This window comes from Protopterus annectens, chromosome 10.part0, assembly GCF_019279795.1.
Source record: "Protopterus annectens isolate FY-2018-M chromosome 10.part0, PAN1.0, whole genome shotgun sequence".
In the NCBI taxonomy this organism is placed as follows: Eukaryota; Metazoa; Chordata; order Ceratodontiformes; family Protopteridae; genus Protopterus; species Protopterus annectens.
In genome coordinates this window covers 1,595,276,261-1,595,298,689 of record NC_056744.1, presented here as the reverse complement: position 1 = coordinate 1,595,298,689, position 22,429 = coordinate 1,595,276,261, and the positions used below count along the sequence as shown (strand labels likewise).

The 22,429-nt window shown below is 38.0% G+C and overlaps 1 protein-coding gene across 1 annotated transcript in view; it reads right to left on the bottom strand.

Moving 5' to 3' along the window:
* Positions 1 to 603: 603 nt before the first annotated feature.
* The window catches only part of LOC122813770 (CD276 antigen-like), a 730,017-nt gene continuing 708,191 nt past the window's right edge, over positions 604 to 22,429 (bottom strand). Inside the window, exon 8 of the mRNA XM_044086264.1 lies at positions 604 to 2,467. Coding sequence (XP_043942199.1) covers positions 2,229 to 2,467 — 239 coding nt within the window. The 3' untranslated portion in view covers positions 604 to 2,228. The remainder of the gene's footprint in view (positions 2,468 to 22,429) is intronic.

Here is a 22,429-nt window from a genome sequence, read left to right as displayed (position 1 = left end):
CACACACACACCAAAAAATTACACAAATAACACCAAACTAGGAATAGCTATTAAAATAGCTTTTGTTTGTAATAAATTCTCTCAAGAAGAAGAAAAAAGGTACTTAGCCAAAGCCAAGAGCGAGACCACGTCCGATCTACACGAGCGGCAAACGAGATCTGGGGATATACAGCAATGCAGCATGGGATACCATCTTAGTCCAGCCAATAGAAAGACTTCGAGCTAGAAAAGTTTGACCGAGTCGGAGCCAAATATCGGCTCTGAACCCACGGGTAAGAATGTAGGCGAGATTGGACTACATAACATTGACTGTTAAAGCATTTATAAGGCTAGTGACTGCATAAGTGAGTCGCAATTTTAAAAAAAAGCCATTTATGGAGTTTTCATACAAAATGAGCTTATGTAAAGTTCTTTAATATGATTGCACCATTGATGTTGCATGTAAAACACCAAATTATATCAAAAATCTCAAAATATGTATTACGTTAAACAAAAATTATTATTAGAACTGCTTGTTATATAAACTAAACAACAAAAAAGAAAAATTAAAAAAGAACAAGAAAAACATTTCAAATTAACTGCTGCAATTAAATACATGCTGCATAAAGAAAAGAAACTCATTTATTCAGAGGCCATCCTGAGGTTTATAATGATTTACTTAAGATAAACAAAATAATGTAAAGCAAATTATATTAATGTATTAATTAACAAGCTATATGACTAAATACTAAAAACACAAACTGTTCTACTAATCATTATCCACTACAACTATCAAATTAAATAAGATAAATAGAAACATACAGCTATTATTAAGAGAATCACTCAATTAAATGTAAAGGTTTTTACCTTGTGATGTGTGATATTCCCAAGAAGATGTCAAAACAATATTTAAGAGAAAACAAAATAAAAGACAAATAATAAGATCATCACTTTTCCTTAATTTTTTTACTGTTTTTTTAGTTGTCTATCAATTTCTTGTTCCTTGTCTCTTCAAAGATAGACAGAGACCAGGCCATCTTTTCAGTTTTGTCTAAAAAGTATTTTTTCTTCTGAGCAAAGTCTAGAGCCTCTTCAAGTGTATTAAAATAGGTTTTCTGTCCTTCATGAAGAAAAATCTTAATTCTTGCTGGAAAGATAAGTTGAGATTTAATGTTCAGTGTCTTTAAATTCTTAAAATAAGGAATGTGGGCTTTTCTTTTAATCAGCATACAAGAAGAATAGTTATTATCAAATCTTTTAATATTCCCTTTCATTTTTATTGGAGACTTTGACCAAACAGTCTTTAACACCAGATCTTTATCTTGACTTGAAAGGAATTTAACAATTGCTGATCTAGGAGAAGATTGATTGTTTTTAAGGAAGAATTTGACAGAGACGTATTGGCTCTCTCAATTCCAAAAGAAAATGCTTCAGGTAAATTCAGAGTTTTAGGTAACCAGTTGTTCAAAAACTGAACCATGCTGTCTCCTTCTTCTTTCTCTGGGATTCCATATATCTTGATGTTAGTCCTTGTAGATCTGCTTTCCAGGTCTTCTATTTCTCCCAAAAGCAAAGTATTATTTTTAGTATAAATTTTACATGGTTTTCATTCTCTGTCATCCTTCCATCCAAGTCATTTACTGCTTCCTCTATTGTTGAAATTTGTACTGATTGTTTCTTAATAACTTCATTCAATAAATTAATGTTTCTTACAATCTTCCTTTATATTGCCCATTTTGATCTCAAGCTTATCCATTTTAACTGAGGGATCCTGAATGCTGTTTAGAATAGACTGTAGTTCTTTTTCCATTAAACTCTCCTAAGAAGTAACTTTAGAGTGGCTCATACTTCTAAATTACTTATAAAACTCCTGACAGGGAAATGAATTAGAAAAATCAGCAAAACTTGATTTTTCTTCCAGATACAGTTATAGAATTGATTTAAAAGTTAGTCATGGAAAATTATTCTTTCAGTCTTTGATGTAAAATCCTGTCAGAATAACTGAAAAGAAGCAGAGTAAAAAAAAAATGTGTGCTGCTAACAGTTCACCATCTTGGCCAAATCCCCTATCACTGACAGTTCTTTATGCAAGCCCATATATATTTTTTCTTTACCAGTGGGGAAGCCTAGCTCCTTCCAAAGAAATATTACATTTGACAGTATCCTAGAGATGAGAAGAATTGTAATACTGTACTCTCTTCTTTGCAGTTTGCATCCAGAAAATGAAATATATACTGTCTTCTTTTAGTTCATATTATTGCGAATGTTTCTTTTTCTGGCTCTATAGAGAAATTCCTAAAGTCTATAACATTCAGACAGGCTTTGATAATTTTTAAGAAGATAAGATCTTTTTCTCTAGATCTTTGATCTGTAATTCTATAGTTATCCACTTCAAATAGCTGCTCAATCCCAATTTCTTGCAATACAGATGTAGCTTGTTTCAGGTTACCAAGTGATTTTCTTGTTACAACAGCAATAGGATAATTACCTGCGAAAACACAAATCAACACAATTTATTTTTTGTGTGTAAAGATGGGAATAAAAAGATAGGGGAAATGAAAGTTTTCTGTACAGGCACAAATATTTGTACACTTGCTACATTGAGGCATAATGCAAAAATTTCATGTGTGTGTCTAGACTAGAAATATTGATATTTCTTATGCTTGCTGCAAACCACAAAGAAAAGGGCACAGTATTAAATAGTAGAAAAAGCTTTGCTGTCTCAGAGCACCAGTAGTTATGTGCAGCAATAAATACAGGAATAAACTAAACATTTGATGTGCACCATAGCTTCATTTTTAGTAGATATTATTTATATTAAGGTATATATTTTGTGCATCACAGAATATTAATTTAACATAAATATATAAAAGATTACAAACACACAGTTTCATATATAAATATCATTAACATGCCAAATCACTGAAGTACAGTTATTACTGGGCAGTTCTAAAAACTTGTGGGAAAAGATATATTTTAAATTAGGATCTGAAAGCGCAGACAGGACTCTGTTCTCTTACCTGACAAGACAGTTTCAAGAAAGATTCCATTCAGATCCAGTCTGCAAGCTTTTAGCAGACCAGGCAACTGCATGTCACCGGGGAACTGAATCCTAACTGTACCCCAAGCCAACCCAAGTTTAAGGAGTGGATCACAGTGTAGGAGTGAGCTAAAGAGGGGTAAGAATGAGTGGTTAGTGCTGGCTGCCTCTTCATGAGGGAGAGATTGTTTCAATCCTTCTGCTCCATCTTCATCTGGCAGATACATACATACATACAAATATTTCAAGCACTGGCATTAATGCCCTTCTAGCTTGCCAATATACCAAAACACTTGTTCCCATATTAAGTATCCAGACTGTTCTTAAAAATATCTAAACTAGTACTTGTTTTAATGTAATTTGGTAGTCTATTCCACGCATCAGCTACTCTGTTAGAGAACCAATTAGTACACTTCTCTTTCCTATAGAATCTTCTACATAGGTTGTCTGATGATTCTCTAGTACTTTTTGATAATCCCACATGTAGTTGTCACTAAATGCCCTACATACCTGAAAAAGATCTCCTCTTAGATATCTATAAGAGACGCTGTATAAATTCAAATATTTTAGCCTTTTATATTGTTGTTGTTGTTGTGTCTTTCGGCTTTTTCCGGTTAGGGGTCGCCACAGTGGAACTCTGATCCGCTAATGACTGGCAGTAGATTTTTACGTGCCGAATTGCCAGCCCTGACACACAACCTTCAACGAAGGTATGCCCATTCACGCATGTCTCCACATAGAAGACGCTCTAGCTGAGAATCAAACAGGACAATGTCTTACTGTGAGGCGACAACGCTACCGCAGCACCACCATAAATTTTCACATCCATGGATACCCTTGGTATACTTCCATTGTACTCCTTCCAGTTTACTCAAGCTTGTTTTCTTATAGGGTTTCCATGTTATTCCATACTCAAGTTTGAGTCTAATGTAACTAACAAACAATGGCTTCATTATTTTTGACTTCCTAGACTTCATAAATTTATACAACTTATAGTTTTATAACTATCATTAACCAGTTGGTTGATATGATTAGAAAAACTCATAGCTGAATCTACCCATATACCCAGGTCCTTAAATGAGTTTACAGTTTCAATCACTGTGTGTTGTATTAAATATTCACCTTTCAATTCTACGACTGCCAAATCTCATATGTTTAGTTTTGATGCATTTATCAGCATATTATTCTCCTGTGCCCAAATGGTCAATTTAGTCAAGTTATTTTGCAGACATGCCTTATCTGTAACACATGTAATCAGTTTACCCAATTTCAGGTCGTCTGCATATAGACTGTAGAACACCTCCGATGAAAAAATTAGGTCTGAAAGATACAATCTAAACAAGTAAGAGCCTAGGATAGCCCTGTGGGACATCCTGACTGTAACCAAGGATTTTGCCTTTCCAGTTGGTGTATGATACTTGCCATGTCCTATTTATAAGCCATGCAGCTATCCATCTTATCAAGAGTACATCAATACCTAGTTGTACTAATTTATTGATCAGTGTTATGTGCATTACCCGTCAAATGCTGAAGTTATATATATATATATATATATATATATATATATATATATATATATATTACATCACAGCACAATTTTTCATTCATAGCTATTATTATAGAACATCATGTTGCAGTTGGTAATAGATCTGTTTTCAACATATGCATGCTGATACATGGTTTCAAGTCCCAACCTGTCCAGTTCTGACAATAACTTATCCAATATTAAGTTCTCCATTATTTTTCCGCAACATGAAAGTAGACTTAAGGGTCTATATGACCCTGGGTTTGTCCTACTCCCCTTTCCCTTAAAAACAGGTTTAATAAACACGTCTCCAATATTGAGAAATCTCCCCATATTTATATGACCTAGTGAATAATAGATATAATGGTACTGTAAGTTCCTGTGGAAGTGTTCTCAAGTCATTGTTACTAATTCCGTCTCTACCCTGCGCTTTGTTTGGATCATATTTGCACAGTTCATTTTCAATATAATCTAATTTGATTCCAGTATCTGAGGTTACCTGGATGTCATTAGGACAACTTACCACCCCTTTTGTGGAGCCAAACTGTTTTGCATAGGGGTATGGGCTAAGGCTCTTGCCAGCCGTAATGTGCCTTTTTTTAGATGGTGTTCCAAAGACCAAATTACCATTGAGACGGCTATAAATAAATGCAATCTGGAGGGTCATGCTGCTCAACGATAGAAGCCTAAATCTGAAGATGCACTCGCCCAAAGCACTCCTCAAAATGGAGAAAATCAACATCTGTTTTGTAATGGAGACCTGGATTACTGCAGCACAAAGCACCCCTGCGCTGCCAGGCTATAACTCATTCCACATCTTTCAGTCCCAGAACATGGACCGAAGCTCCAAAGGTGGTGGTGTTTCCATATTCATAAAGGATATGCACACCTCCAGGCTAGTACCCCAGCATAATGTAGCCGAGATACTTCAGGTACAACTAACATTGGGTAAGACAGCGATTTAGGTCGCAGCCTGCTATAGGTCCCCAACCATGTCCCAAGACTCTCACTTCACATTCCTAAGCACCCTGGAAACTATTAAGATCCAACCTAACACTCTCATACTAGGTGACTTCAACTACCCCTCCATCAAATGGGAAAACTACTCATTCACCAATGCACTGGCCCAACGCTTCCTGGAATTCATCAATTCCAATCTCCTGGACCAGCTCATTCTTACCCCCACTAGCTGAAGCAACATCCTTGAACTGGTTATTACTAACACGGGCAACCATTGCTCTACACAAATAGTCAATTCCTCCCTGGTTAGATCCAACCACAAACGAATCACCATGAAAATTTACATCTCACCCACACCCCCCGCAACGGTATCCATCATGAAAAACTTCTCCGAAGCTGACTTTGGACTCCTAAAACCAGAGGTGGCTAACTTCACGGCACCCATGCCAATGGAAAATAGATGCATGACTACCGAATCATACACCAATGCACTGTACGAACATGTATATAAATGTATGGAACTAGCCATACCCAACAGAACCAAGATGCTCGCCTCCAAAAAAAGGAAGCCAATCTGGTGGTTCCCTGCCATTAATAAACTCTACAACAGAAGGAAGAAACTGTTGCAGAAAAAGGTGAAGGCCCAAGACAGGAAAAATTCCCTTATTAGCCTCAACAAAAAGTTGAGATCCCTCATCAAAACCTCCAAAGCCAGCTATGAACGCAGAACTGCGGCAGACACTAAAAACAACCACAAAGCCTTCTATAGTTATAACAAGAATCTCCATGGCAATACCCAAACTTGCTCTGAGTTACTGCACAATGGTACCTCCTATACTGAGCCAAAAGATATTGCCAACATACTAGCAGACAGATTTAGTGCCAACTTTACCCCCCGCCCAAAGGACCAATCTCAATACAGGAAGAATGCCAGCCACCCAGCATTAGTGCAGCACAGTTTAAAGCTGCATTGTCCAAGACCAAGAATACAGTTTCCATGAGACCGGACAATATCCCTGGCTGTGTTCTACATAAATTACACAGTGAACTGGCACCACATCTGTGTGCCCTGTTCACTCACAGCCTCACCTCAGGCTTTGTCCCTTCCAAATGTCACATTGCTACAGTCATCCCTCTCCATAAAGGAGGAGCAACTACAGACCCTGGATATCATCGTCCCATTAGCCTGATGAGTCTGATATGCAAGGCTATGGAGCACATCATCATGGACCTAATTAACAAGGATATAGGGAATCTCCAAACTCTAGATCCTAAGAAATTTGGTTTTGTGAAAGGTAGATCATGCCTGCTCAACCTGGTTGACTTCTCTGAGTCAGTCACCAGAGCTGTGGATGAGGGTAAGTCAGTTCATACAGGCTACCTTAATCTGGCCAAGGCCTTTGATACCATTCCTCACTCAGGAATTATTGATAAACTCACCAAACTAGGCATCAACTGCTATATCGTTAGGTGGGTTGCAAATTGGCTCACAGATAGAACCCACAGTATGAAAGTAGTGGGCTCCAAGTCAGACTGCTGACCAGTCATGAGTGGAGTCCCACAGGGATCGGTCCTGGGTCCTCTCCTGTTTAGCATCTACTTCTCAGAAGTCCAGGCCAACACAGAAGGACTCTGGCTGGCCAAGTTCGCAGATGACTGCAAGCTGGGAGCCATTATTAACTCCCCAGGTGATGCATACATCCTACAGAAAGGCCTCACTGAGACCAATGACTGGTGTCGAAATCATGGCCTTAAGCTTAATGCCAAAAAATGTGTCATCTTCCCCTTTGGGAAAAACTCAGTTCCCACTAATTACCACATCGATGGGAGCCCACTGAACTCTGAAGGAGTTATAAGAGTTCTGGGGACACAGGTTGACAGTAACCTCTCCTTCGACCACCACATTGCCACTGTGGTCAGAAAGCCCTTCTATGTGGCACATCTCATTTTCCAACGGTTTTGCATCCATGAAGAAAGAGGTCATCATTTCTCTCTACTCTTCCCTCATTAGACCAATCATAGAGTATAATGCCCCATTTGGCATGTACCTCACTAAACACCTGCAACAGCTGGAGAGGCCACAAAAGTACCCCACAAAGAGGATCCTAGGCCTTAAATATATGTCCTACATGGACAGACTCAAAAAAACTTCAGCTATTCTCTGTCTCATATCGTCTACTAAGAGGTGATCTCTGCTTGACTTACAAAGCCATGTCTGACCCAGCTCTGTTAGAAATGCTACATCTGAAGAAATCCCAATCCCTCCGCACCACACACTCCAGAGACCTCAACCTCATTACCACAATCAACAGAACATGCTGCAGGGACAGGTTCATAACTCAAGAGACTGCCCATGCTCTGGAATAGACTTCCCATCATGTCAAGCAGAGCACCTCACTGGCCCTTTTCAAGAGAAATCTTGATGAGTGGATGGGAAATAGAAAGTTCACCCCGGGGATCACTCCAGTGGCTCTACTTGATAGAGGCTCTGGGAACTGACGTCGGGCGGCACAATGTCAGGGCACTTCTATGGGCTAGACTTGTCAAGGGTCCAGAGCCATTAGCCTAGTACACACCTATGAACCTACATCTATAATCTGTTGTCTGAGAATAAATTTTAGAATCTGGACACAGTTTATCAATTTGTGTGTCTTTACTCCTTCCACATCTTATATATCTATAAAAAGGTTTCCTATTATGCTCAATATTTTTATATAAATTTTCTTCAATTTTTTCTTGATCTTGTCTCACACTATACTTAATCTGTTTGTCCTGCTTGTTTATTTCAGTTTTCAAAGTTGTAGTTCAACCTCTCTTCCATTTCTTAAAGATTTTTCTTTGTATCTCACCTTAATCAAATATTTTGTTCTTATGGAAATATATCCTACCTGATGTTATATGCCTAGATCCTGATGTTAAACATTTTTTTGATGTTTTGCACTCAAACAATTTCTCTTTCAAAACTTTCCACATTCCATCTGCAGTTTTTCCACTGAACACCTCACTCCAGTTAGTTTTACATAGTGACTGTTTTGCTTCCATACAATCTGTAATTAACCTTCTGTGCATTGACTTAGATTTCAGTTTAACAGAATTATCTAGCAACATATTAACCTTTATAACCCCATGATCACTGCACATCAATGGCGGTAAAACTTGACGAAGTTACAGTAATTTCTTTGGGAACATAAACAATGTCTAGTATGTTCCGTCCCCTGGTAGTTTTTCAACTGTTGCTCCTGAATATACGCTGTGAATAATTTCCTTACTAACATTGTAGAATCAATATTATTTCAGTCTGTTTCTGGTAAATTTAAGTCCCCAGCTAATATTATTCTTCCCTCTTGTGTTTCATGCAAGAAATGTATGAATTCTTCTAGTTCATCTGCACTTGACTTTGGTGGTCTATACTCTCCAACAACTGTTATATGTTCCAGGGTTGTCTTTATTGTCAAAGTTACGCAGGCTATAGTATTGGTGTTATCATTGAACATGTAATAATCAAATAATCACAGGTCTCATAGCAATCTTTAATCCCTATCATAACACCTCCACCTGATTTTTGATTAGAATGTCTGTTACAGTAAAAAACATTTATACCCTGACAGAACTGGTTTCCAGTCATTGTTCTTTAACCATGTTTCACAAACAATAACAACACCAATCTTGTGGGAAAGTAGCGAATTTTCCAATAAAAACTTTATTATTAATGCTCCTAGCATTAACAGCCATCAGAGATGCATCAAATGTTGTTATCTATGGGCTGTTAAAATTTCGACATGGCAAAAATTCTGCCTAGTGTTTGTCAAATATTGAAAAATATCTGCTGCAAAAATTCCCTTCCCTGATCTAGACAAATGCACACCATCCTGTCTGAACACGTGTGCCCCAAAACACTTGTTCCCATATTAAGTATCCAGACTGTTCTTAAAAATATCTAAACTAGTACTTGTTTTAATGTAATTTGGTAGTCTATTCCACGCATCAGCTACTCTGTTAGAGAACCAATTAGTACACTTCTCTTTCCTATAGAATCTTCTACATAGGTTGTCTGATGATTCTCTAGTACTTTTTGATAATCCCAGAGGTAGTTGTCACTAAATGCCCTACATACCTGAAAAAGATCTCCTCTTAGATATCTATAAGAGACGCTGTATAAATTCAAATATTTTAGCCTTTTATATTGTTGTTGTTGTTGTGTCTTTCGGCTTTTTCCGGTTAGGGGTCGCCACAGCGGAACTCTGATCCGCTAATGACTGGCAGTAGATTTTTACGTGCCGAATTGCCAGCCCTGACACACAACCTTCAACGAAGGTACGCCCATTCACGCATGTCTCCACATAGAAGACGCTCTAGCTGAGAATCAAACAGGACAATGTCTTACTGTGAGGCGACAACGCTACCGCAGCACCACCACCGCAAATTTTCACATCCATGGATACCCTTGGTATACTTCCATTGTACTCCTTCCAGTTTACTCAAGCTTGTTTTCTTATAGGGTTTCCATGTTATTCCATACTCAAGTTTGAGTCTAATGTAACTAACAAACAATGGCTTCATTATTTTTGACTTCCTAGACTTCATAAATTTATACAACTTATAGTTTTATAACTATCATTAACCAGTTGGTTGATATGATTAGAAAAACTCATAGCTGAATCTACCCATATACCCAGGTCCTTAAATGAGTTTACAGTTTCAATCACTGTGTGTTGTATTAAATATTCACCTTTCAATTTACGACTGCCAAATCTCATATGTTTAGTTTTTGATGCATTTATCAGCATATTATTCTCCTGTGCCCAAATGGTCAATTTAGTCAAGTTATTTTGCAGACATGCCTTATCTGTAACACATGTAATCAGTTTACCCAATTTCAGGTCGTCTGCATATAGACTGTAGAACACCTCCGATGAAAAAATTAGGTCTGAAAGATACAATCTAAACAAGTAAGAGCCTAGGATAGCCCTGTGGGACATCCTGACTGTAACCAAGGATTTTGCCTGTCCAGTTGGTGTATGATACTTGCCATGTCCTATTTATAAGCCATGCAGCTATCCATCTTATCAAGAGTACATCAATACCTAGTTGTACTAATTTATTGATCAGTGTTATGTGCATTACCCCGTCAAATGCTGAAGTTAAATATATATATATATATATATATATATATATATATATATATATTACATCACAGCACAATTTTTCATTCATAGCTATTATTATAGAACATCATGTTGCAGTTGGTAATAGATCTGTTTTCAACATATGCATGCTGATACATGGTTTCAAGTCCCAACCTGTCCCAACCTGTCCAGTTCTGACAATAACTTATCCAATATTAAGTTCTCCATTATTTTTCCACAACATGAAAGTAGACTTAAGGGTCTATATGACCTTGGGTTTGTCCTACTCCCCTTTCCCTTAAAATCAGGTTTAATAAACACATGTCTCCAATATTGAGAAATCTCCCCATATTTATATGACCTAGTGAATAATAGATATAATGGTACTGTAAGTTCCTGTGGAAGTGTTCTCAAGTCATTGTTACTAATTCCGTCTCTACCCTGCGCTTTGTTTGGATCATATTTGCACAGTTCATTTTCAATATAATCTAATTTGATTCCAGTATCTGAGGTTACCTGGATGTCATTAGGACAACTTACCACCCCTTTTGTGGAGCCAAACTGTTTTGCATAGGGGTATGGGCTAAGGCTCTTGCCAGCCGTAATGTGCCTTTTTTTAGATGGTGTTCCAAAGACCAAATTACCACTGTAATGGCTATAAATAAATGCAATCTGGAGGGTCATGCTGCTCAACGATAGAAGCCTAAATCTGAAGATGCACTCGCCCAAAGCACTCCTCAAAATGGAGAAAATCAACATCTCTTTTGTAATGGAGACCTGGATTACTGCAGCACAAAGCACCCCCTGCGCTGCCAGGCTATAACTCATTCCACATCTTTCAGTCCCAGAACATGGACCGAAGCTCCAAAGGTGGTGGTGTTTCCATATTCATAAAGGATATGCACATCTCCAGGCTAGTACCCCAGCATAATGTAGCCGAGATACTTCAGGTACAACTAACATTGGGTAAGACAGCGATTTAGGTCGCAGCCTGCTATAGGTCCCCAACCATGTCCCAAGACTCTCACTTCACATTCCTAAGCACCCTGGAAACTATTAAGATCCAACCTAACACTCTCATACTAGGTGACTTCAACTACCCCTCCATCAAATGGGAAAACTACTCATTCACCAATGCACTGGCCCAACGCTTCCTGGAATTCATCAATTCCAATCTCCTGGACCAGCTCATTCTTACCCCCACTAGCTGAAGCAACATCCTTGAACTGGTTATTACTAACATGGGCAACCATTGCTCTACACAAATAGTCAATTCCTCCCTGGTTAGATCCAACCACAAACGAATCACCATGAAAATTTACATCTCACCCACACCCCCCGCAACGGTATCCATCATGAAAAACTTCTCCGAAGCTGACTTTGGACTCCTAAAACCAGAGGTGGCTAACTTCACGGCACCCATGCCAATGGAAAATAGATGCATGACTACCGAATCATACACCAATGCACTGTACGAACATGTATATAAATGTATGGAACTAGCCATACCCAACAGAACCAAGATGCTCGCCTCCAAAAAAAGGAAGCCAATCTGGTGGTTCCCTGCCATTAATAAACTCTACAACAGAAGGAAGAAACTGTTGCAGAAAAAGGTGAAGGCCCAAGACAGGAAAAATTCCCTTATTAGCCTCAACAAAAAGTTGAGATCCCTCATCACAACTTCCAAAGCCAGCTATGAACGCAGAACTGCGGCAGACACTAAAAACAACCACAAAGCCTTCTATAGTTATAACAAGAATCTCCATGGCAATACCCAAACTTGCTCTGAGTTACTGCACAATGGTACCTCCTATACTGAGCCAAAAGATATTGCCAACATACTAGCAGACAGATTTAGTGCCAACTTTACCCCCCCCCCCCAAAGGACCAATCTCAATACCGGAAGAATGCCAGCCACCCAGCATTACTGCAGCACAGTTTAAAGCTGCATTGTCCAAGACCAAGAATACAGTTTCCATGAGACCGGACAATATCCCTGGCTGTGTTCTACATAAATTACACAGTGAACTGGCACCACATCTGTGTGCCCTGTTCACTCACAGCCTCACCTCAGGCTTTGTCCCTTCCAAATGTCACATTGCTACAGTCATCCCGCTCCATAAAGGAGGAGCAACTACAGACCCTGGATATCATCGTCCCATTAGCCTTATGAGTCTGATATGCAAGGCTATGGAGCACATCATCATGGACCTAATTAACAAGGATATAGGGAATCTCCAAACTCTAGATCCTAAGAAATTTGGTTTTGTGAAAGGTAGATCATGCCTGCTCAACCTGGTTGACTTCTCTGAGTCAGTCACCAGAGCTGTGGACGAGGGTAAGTCAGTTCATACAGGCTACCTTAAACTGGCCAAGGCCTTTGATACCATTCCTCACTCAGGAATTATTGATAAACTCACCAAACTAGGCATCAACTGCTATATCATTAGGTGGGTTGCAAATTGGCTCACAGATAGAACCCACAGTATGAAAGTAGTGGGCTCCAAGTCAGACTGCTGACCAGTCATGAGTGGAGTCCCACAGGGATCGGTCCTGGGTCCTCTCCTGTTTAGCATCTACTTCTCAGAAGTCCAGGCCAACACAGAAGGACTCTGGCTGGCCAAGTTCGCAGATGACTGCAAACTGGGAGACATTATTAACTCCCCAGGTGATGCATACATCCTACAGAAAGGCCTCACTGAGACCAATGACTGGTGTCAAAATCATGGCCTTAAGCTTAATGCCAAAAAATGTGTCATCTTCCCCTTTGGGAAAAACTCAGTTCCCACTAATTACCACATCGATGGGAGCCCACTGAACACTGAAGGAGTTATAAGAGCTCTGGGGACACAGGTTGACAGTAACCTCTCCTTCGACCACCACATTGCCACTGTGGTCAGAAAGTCCTTCTATGTGGCACATCTCATTTTCCAACGGTTTTGCATCCATGAAGAAAGAGGTCATCATTTCTCTCTACTCTTCCCTCATTAGACCAATCATAGAGTATAATGCCCCATTTGGCATGTACCTCACTAAACACCTGCAACAACTGGAGAGGCCACAAAAGTACCCCACAAAGAGGATCCTAGGCCTTAAACATATGTCCTACATGGACAGACTCAAAAAAACTTCAGCTATTCTCTGTCTCATATCGTCTACTAAGAGGTGATCTCTGCTTGACTTACAAAGCCATGTCTGACCCAGCTCTGTTAGAAATGCTACATCTGAAGAAATCCCAATCCCTCCGCACCACACACTCCAGAGACCTCAACCTCATTACCACAATCAACAGAACATGCTGCAGGGACAGGTTCATAACTCAGAGACTGCCCATGCTCTGGAATAGACTTCCCATCATGTCAAGCAGAGCACCTCACTGGCCCTTTTCAAGAGAAATCTTGATGAGTGGATGGGAAATAGAAAGTTCACCCCGGGGATCACTCCAGTGGCTCTACTTGATAGAGGCTCTGGGAACTGACGTCGGGCGGCACAATGTCAGGGCACTTCTATGGGCTAGACTTGTCAAGGGTCCAGAGCCATTAGCCTAGTACACACCTATGAACCTACATCTATAATCTGTTGTCTGAGAATAAATTTTAGAATCTGGACACAGTTTATCAATTTGTGTGTCTTTACTCCTTCCACATCTTATATATCTATAAAAAGGTTTCCTATTATGCTCAATATTTTTATATAAGTTTTCTTCAATTTTTTCTTGATCTTGTCTCACACTATACTTAATCTGTTTGTCCTGCTTGTTTATTTCAGTTTTCAAAGTTGTAGTTCAACCTCTCTTCCATTTCTTATAGATTTTTCTTTGTATCTCACCTTAATCAGATATTTTGTTCTTATGGAAATATATCCTACCTGATGTTATATGCCTAGATCCTGATGTTAAACATTTTTTTGATGTTTTGCACTCAAACAATTTCTCTTTCAAAACTTTCCACATTCCATCTGCAGTTTTTCCACTGAACGCCTTTCTCCAGTTAGTTTTACATAGTGACTGTTTTGCTTCCATACAATCTGTAATTAACCTTCTGTGCATTGACTTAGATTTCAGTTTAACAGAATTATCTAGCAACATATTAACCTTTATAACCCCATGATCACTGCACATCAATGGCAGTAAAACTTGACGAAGTTACAGTAATTTCTTTTGGAACATAAACAATGTCTAGTATGTTCCGTCCCCTGGTAGTTTTTCAACTGTTGCTCCTGAATATACACTGTGAATAATTTCCTTACTAACATTGTAGAATCAATATTATTTCAGTCTGTTTCTGGTAAATTTAAGTCCCCAGCTAATATTATTCTTCCCTCTTGTGTTTCATGCAAGAAATGTATGAATTCTTCTAGTTCATCTGCACTTGACTTTGGTGGTCTATACTCTCCAACAACTGTTATATGTTCCAGGGTTGTCTTTATTGTCAAAGTTACGCAGTCTATAGTATTGGTGTTATCATTGAACATGTAATAATCAAATAATCACAGGTCTCATAGCAATCTTTAATCCCTATCATAACACCTCCACCTGATTTTTGATTAGAATGTCTATTACAGTAAAAAACATTTATACCCTGACAGAACTGGTTTCCAGTCACTGTTCTTTAACCATGTTTCACAAACAATAACAACACCAATCTTGTGGGAAAGTAGCGAATTTTCCAATAAAAACTTTATTATTAATGCTCCTAGCATTAACAGCCATCAGAGATGCATCAAATGTTGTTATCTATGGGCTGTTAAAATTTCGACATGACAAAAATTCTGCCTAGTGTTTGTCAAATATTGAAAAATATCTGCTGCAAAAATTCCCTTCCCTGATCTAGACAAATGCACACCATCCTGTCTGAACACGTGTGCCCCAAAACAAGGCTTGGATGTTCTACACATTTCCATTTTTTAAAACAGGACATTTTTTCCATGTAGCTATTTACCCAAAAAAATCTTTTCATTCACAGTGACTATTAGGTGATATGTGAAAAATACGTCCTAACACCAGTACAAGCAATACTATCTAAGAGGGCTGTCCGTTCCCTACTAACAGTCAGAGAATCCTTGCAGGTGACATCATTTGTACCAACGTGAATATAAATAAATCCATACTTCTTTACATTAAGGTGTTCCAAAGCTTGTCTCACATCTTCCATTTTCGCTCCTGGCAAGCATAACACTATTTGATGTTCATTATCATCTCTGCAAATATACATTATCAGTTCCTCTAATAACTGAATCTCCTATTACAAAAATATCTTTGCTGGCCAGCTCTGAATAATCTTCAGCTTCTAATATAGCAACATCTACTCTATAAATTGTTATGAAGGATAGATCTTCATCACTATTAGTCTTATTAATCGTACTGTTTTCAATGTATATTAAATTCTCATCCAGCTGGTATTGTAAATCCACAGCTTGAGTCATGTAGTCAACATCTGTCTTTCTCCTCTTTTTTCTTACAGTAATGTTCTTCAGTCCTTCCATGTTCAATTTTGATTTTTTTCCTTTTCACCTGCCCCTTGCCTCTTTTTTCTACCTTCTCCATTGGAAAGGTGATGCCTTTTTCTGTAGACTGAAAGTTTTCTAACAGAACCAGTGTGTTGCATAACAAAGCAGTGTCCTTTTTACTACGTATTCTCTTTCCTTTACAGTCATTAATCAGTTTCTTTTTCTTCCTTATTTGTTGTGAACGCCTTCCTTTCTTTTTTTTTGTTTCCTTCTAAACAATCTGGATCCTCAGATTGCTGAATACTTGCATCCAGATTTCCAGGGTTGTCAGCGGCATCGTCTTGTGTCATAAGGGTTGAATGATCTTTGGAGAAAACAGATGCATAATTTCCTAAATGTGTTCTATTTGTTCTATGCCTAACATTATTTAGTTCATCAGTCCAGTCATTAATATATGAAACAACCGTTCTCCAAGCCATGCCAATTGCACAAGTACAATCATCATCAAATCTAGATTTACTTATAACAATGGTAAGCAAACCATCCAACGTTTGACACGAGGAACACAGATCACCAGTGTTATCAGCTGTTAAAATATGCATAGCATTTATTACACTGTACAAGATATTTGTGCATTAGCAAATCATTAACTGCATGCTCATTTAAGGAATACATATTCAGCTTCAAATGAATACAATATTACAAAAGAAAAGATCCAAATCAGTAACCAGAGAATTCAAAGATAACTTAAATTAACTTCTATGACAAAAACAAAATCACACCAGCAATATACAACTAAATAAAGTACAGTAAGTTGTTCTGACCATACAAGTTCTACAAGTCAAAGAAATGTTGTAATTCCTTTAAGTCGCTCGCAGTAGCACTTCTTTTTGACAATAAAGATAAATAAATCACAAACCAAGATGGGATTGTTCAGACATGCTCAGGATTTTCCTCTCTGCAGTCTGTGTAAATTTATAACTGTCTAGTCCCCTTGGGGTGGCTAGAGCTTAACTGTCTAAAACCTATCCCTCCCTTTCTAACAACCAACAATGAAATTAGAGGTAAAACAAAATATGAATCAAAGTAAATCTTGTTAACAAGCAGTCCCTTGCTATCTACAAAAATACAATATAAATTCAAATAAAACTTCTCTTACCAATCAACTCCACAGTAAGTCATAAACCAAGAAAGGATTGTTTAGATATGAAAAGATTATTTTCAGCTGTGAGGGCACAAAAGAAATGGCCTGCCAAGAAGTATGTATATAATCTAGTCTTGTGCAAGAGAGAGCAGTAATGCTTTCAACTTTGCCACCCAACAGGCAACAGAGTGTGGTTAGTAGGCATGCATAAAAAATTAGTCTGCTATGCATGACAGCATAAAGCCCTACTTATGTCTTCCTACTGCTAGTCAACAGGGCTGGAGAAAAGAATGGTTGGGCTGGGGAGGGAGAAAAACTTTCAGCAATCTTCTGTCTTCTAAAGTGATTTAGTTCAACAGGAAGGTTTGCTCTGCAGTCCCAGAGAAAAAATCAGCAAAGCTACACCTTTTTCAAATGGCAAAATAAAAGCTTGTGCTGAGATTAAAAGACCATTCTTTAGCCAAGTACAATAAAATGTACCACATCAATGATAAATAAATAAAGAATTACAAACGAACATTTACACAAAGCATTCTGTATTATAACAGTTTTTGATGCCTGTCTTACAGTAGCAATGTTTTACTGACCTTCTGTATTTGCAAGGTAATTCCTGGTCAGAGTAGTAAAACTGAAATATCTGATTCTGACTTCTTTGTAATCACTGGTATAAGCTGCATATATAAATTAACCATGAATATGAATAATTGGTAAATACTTACTATCTATAGTTTTACTGGGATGTCTGTGGTACTATGTGCTTTTGTTTTGCTATAGAATATATTTTATTTTACTGAAAAAGACAAAAACTAGGTATGACCACAGGAATCCCCCGTGGCTCCTAACTATCCTTCTGCTTGTCTGGCCTAAAAAGAACATTCATTTATAATCAGTCAGTGTAAAAGCCATGTTTTAGGTTTTTAAGCATTTTATTGGCAGTACCTTTTTTACATGGATGGACAATGGCAGACTTCTTTTTCTTTTATATATATATATATATATATATATATATATATATATATATATATATATATACATATATATCATGGATATGGTCTACTGAAAACTGACTGGCAAACTGCTAAAGCTATCACTCTCCCTGCTGTCACCATTTTTGAATGTCATTTATTATGTAGTCTTATTTTGAAAGGAAGCTGCTGTAAATAATGTATTACATTTTAATATTTACCCTCCTCAGAATACTGTAAATACTATTCTAAAGTCACAGATGTTCGGTGCAGTAACAAATTCCACAAGTAACAGTAACACTGATGATGCTCTTGATCAAATGAAATTAAAGTTTAAGGAATGAGCTTACTCTGATACGTTACTGTGTGATCAGGAAGTCAGAGTATTATCTGTTTTAAATCACAACATTTTCCCATATTTAAACTGAACTAGAGATACTACTGGAAAATGTTCATGCTACATGCAATAACATCATCAGAAGAAGCTTTATAGCAGACATACTTCTGATAAAGATTTCCATTCAGACAGCAAGAAAAAAGAATATTTAAATGAACTGAGATGTATTTTTCAGTAATATTACGGTATTTTTGTATGTCAATACCATATGTTTCCTTATAAGAGAACAAACAGTATTAAAGACATTTTAAATAAGCCTGTTATTAATGCCAATTGGTTAGGTGGTATTTTTAGATATGATAGTTGTAGTACTTAATGCACATTGAAGTTACAAACTAGTTGATTCAACTAGTGAGGAAACCTTTTATAATACGCATTACGATAACTGCAAAATATTAGATAGTTCACTTTTTATGTAGTGCTTTTAATGTGAATAAAATAACAGATCTCTCTCTTCATGTCCACATTATAGAGCACTTAAGAAATATTGTGAATAGCTCTATGTAAAATGGTCTTTATTAAGTATATTGACAATGAAGAAAATAAGGCAATATTTAAATTTTAGATGATACAAATACTTAATAATAGAGTATGTAGCAGAACTTATGCCAATGCCATATTAATGAAGCCAGATATTATTATTATTGTGTAGCCCGACTCCTGGTTGCTGTGTTTCCCCGTGGGTAGCATTTGCTTGTGTAACCCTCCTGCTAGTGAAAACCCCCCAGCTTCCGTGTCCTGCTGTCTGCCAGCAGCCCTGAGATATCCTAGTCTTCAGCAAAGTTTCTAATACCTCCTCCCAGTACAAGAATAAGAGCCTTGTCCTCCTTATACTGTACTTGAGAAGCAGGAATAATTATTTGGAATGTGTAACCCTCCTGCTAGTGAAACCCCCCCAGCTTCCGTGTCCTGCTGACTGCCAAAAGCCCTGAGCTATCCTAGTCATCAGCAAAGTTTCTAATACCTCCTCCCAGTACAGGAAAAAGAGCCTTGTCCTCCCTATACTGTACTTGAAAAGCAGGAATAATTATTTGGAAGTATTTGTACACTACTTACATTTTAACTGAACAATATCCTGTCTCATTTTTGTGTAAGCAAACGCTCCCTGCCAGGACAACCAGCAGCTATAGCCAACTATACTATTACTCCCCAATTTAGCCTCCCTGTTGTAACACTCCCCCCCTCCTTTTATCCACTTATTCTATTTTTTTCTGTCTTTTCCTATTTCCCCCACTTTTACTTGTTATACTATCGGGATAAGTGTTATTTGATAGTACCTAGAGTGACCACTAGAGGGCAGTAGTACCCTTTACCTCCCATTACGTACCTGCATCTAGCTTGGTTATTAAACTAGATTCTGACTCTTTTTGCCTCAGTCACCTACTTTACCTTTTCCCTTCGTTATTGCATTTACACTTATCAGCTCACTACTCCCCTACTTCATAGTCCTTGACAGCCTAGATACCTTACTTAGAACTCACCTCCCTACCTCTCTGATTGTTTTTTCTTTGCACTGGTCTTCTTGGCTCTATCCCGCTCTGTTCGCCCTGTGGGCTCACTCTGCTCCCCTATCCTACCCCCAATTCCCATCCACCCACAGTGGTTCTAAACTTATACTTCCTTAACCACACACCCTCTGCTACTCCACCCTATCTAACCAATCTATACAACTTAACCACACCCCTCCTCAATCACCTTCCTCCTTAATCATCTCTAGAACCTCCACCTTCAGTATTATTCCCTATTTACTTCCTTTATAATTCCTCCTTCTAAAACACTATCATACCTTCATTACTTTTATTCCCTCATCCCTGTCCAACCTCTCTTGCAGTTTGTACAGGGAACTGAGCCATAGTTATACAAGTAATCGTAGCAATATGCCCACAACAACTAAAGCTCTCCTAAGTTAATACCCATAGCCATACTTATACCTGTCCTCACTTCTGTGTATCTCCTTACCTCCTTTGAAAAAGTGAATTATTACCACTTCAACTACTCTCCAACACAAACAGATTTCCAAAACAATACCCATACCCATATTCATATAAATATCACATCCACTCCATGTTACCTACTAGCCAAATACCATCGACTCACACACATTAAATTCCATAACCCCACTGTAAGGAAGCTAAAATATCTAACTAATTATATTTACAACCCAGTTTCTAGTCTAAAAGCTCCAACCTTAAAAGATGGTGATATCCTCCCCAATCCAGGACCAACAAATGTGTCCACTGTAACAACTCACAGCATCACTCCCTCTACCCTACCTACCTTGACCAGTCTCTCCAACCCCTAATAGGACATCTTAATATCCGCAGTATCAACAAAGTTGCCCATCTCCATGCCCTTCTTGATATTCATTCCTTTGATATCTTCTGTCTCACAGAAACTTGGTTAAAACCTGGAACTAAGGACAATGAGATAATTCCCCCAGGTTATAATATATTGAGATCAGACCACACTAAACGTAAGGGTGGAGGAGTAGCTCTTCTCATTAAAACTGGACTACAGATCTCCTCTATTCCCTATATCTCACCCCAAGATAGTAAGGCTGAAGTCGTTATCTCCAGATTGCAACTCAATACTAGCAAATCCGTTAACATCATCTGTATCTACGTACCTCCTGGAAATAATATCACTACAACAGAGGATATTCTAAGCTGGGTATGTACTATCTATCCACAAGAAACAATTATACTAGGAGATTTCAATACCGACTGGAAGCGTGTCAATACAGACTTCTCTTCTTCACATATTAATCTTCATGAATTTAGTCAAACAATCACCACCACTACTAGAATAAACAAACCAAACAAAAAAGAGAGTATCTTAGATTGGATTCTTATTAATAAACAACAACAAACTTACAAAGTAGGAACTTTACCTGATGATGTAAGTGATCATACCTTAACTTACATTATAAGACATAAAAATGACATTCCTAACACTCCCACTTATAGGACCTCATGGTCCAATAAACACTTTAACCCTGTTATTTTCCAATATGAACTTAATGCCTGTGACTGGAACCCTCTAAAGACTCTTCCATTTGAAGAGGCTGTTTATTTTAACTCTAAATTCTTAACAATCCTAGATGAGTACGCACCTAAACGGTCTATTAGAATGAAGTCCAAAACTGCCCCGGCTGTCAAACGACACAAGACAAAAGACATTGCTTAGGAACAAATATTGGGCCAGGTGGAGAGCTACCAGAACTATCTCTGAGCAACAAACCTTTAGACAGTTGAGAAATATTACAAAAAAGGCTATACTCACTGACAAAAAGAACTACTATTGTAAACTACAGGAAACCCACCATAATAATCCACAAAAGATCTGGTCAAGCATAAATAGACTCCTTCACCCTGGACACTCTAGTACACCATCCCCACTAGGAGCTGATAATAATACCTCCCAACAAACTGCAAACACCTTCAATACCTTCTTCACAGACACCATACAATCCCTAGCTCGTCAGCTATCCAATGACAATGCTAGTCTACCTATCTCTATACATGAAACTCTACCAACATTCCAACTTCAACCCATCTCTACCACTTCCATCCAAAAAATCATCCAAAAACTTAAGCCTTGTACCCCTTCTGCTGACCAGTTACCATCTCAATACTTGCAAATAGCAGCTAAATCGGTAGCCTATCCTATATCCATCCTTATAAATAGAACCATAAAAGAGAGAATAATCCCAGGCATCTGGAAAATCACCCACATAATCCCTTTACATAAAGGTGGTAACTCTAATGATTATTCCAACTACAGGCCTATAGCCCTCATCACCCTTAGCAAAAGTAATGGAAAAATGCATTCACCGTCAGCTAATA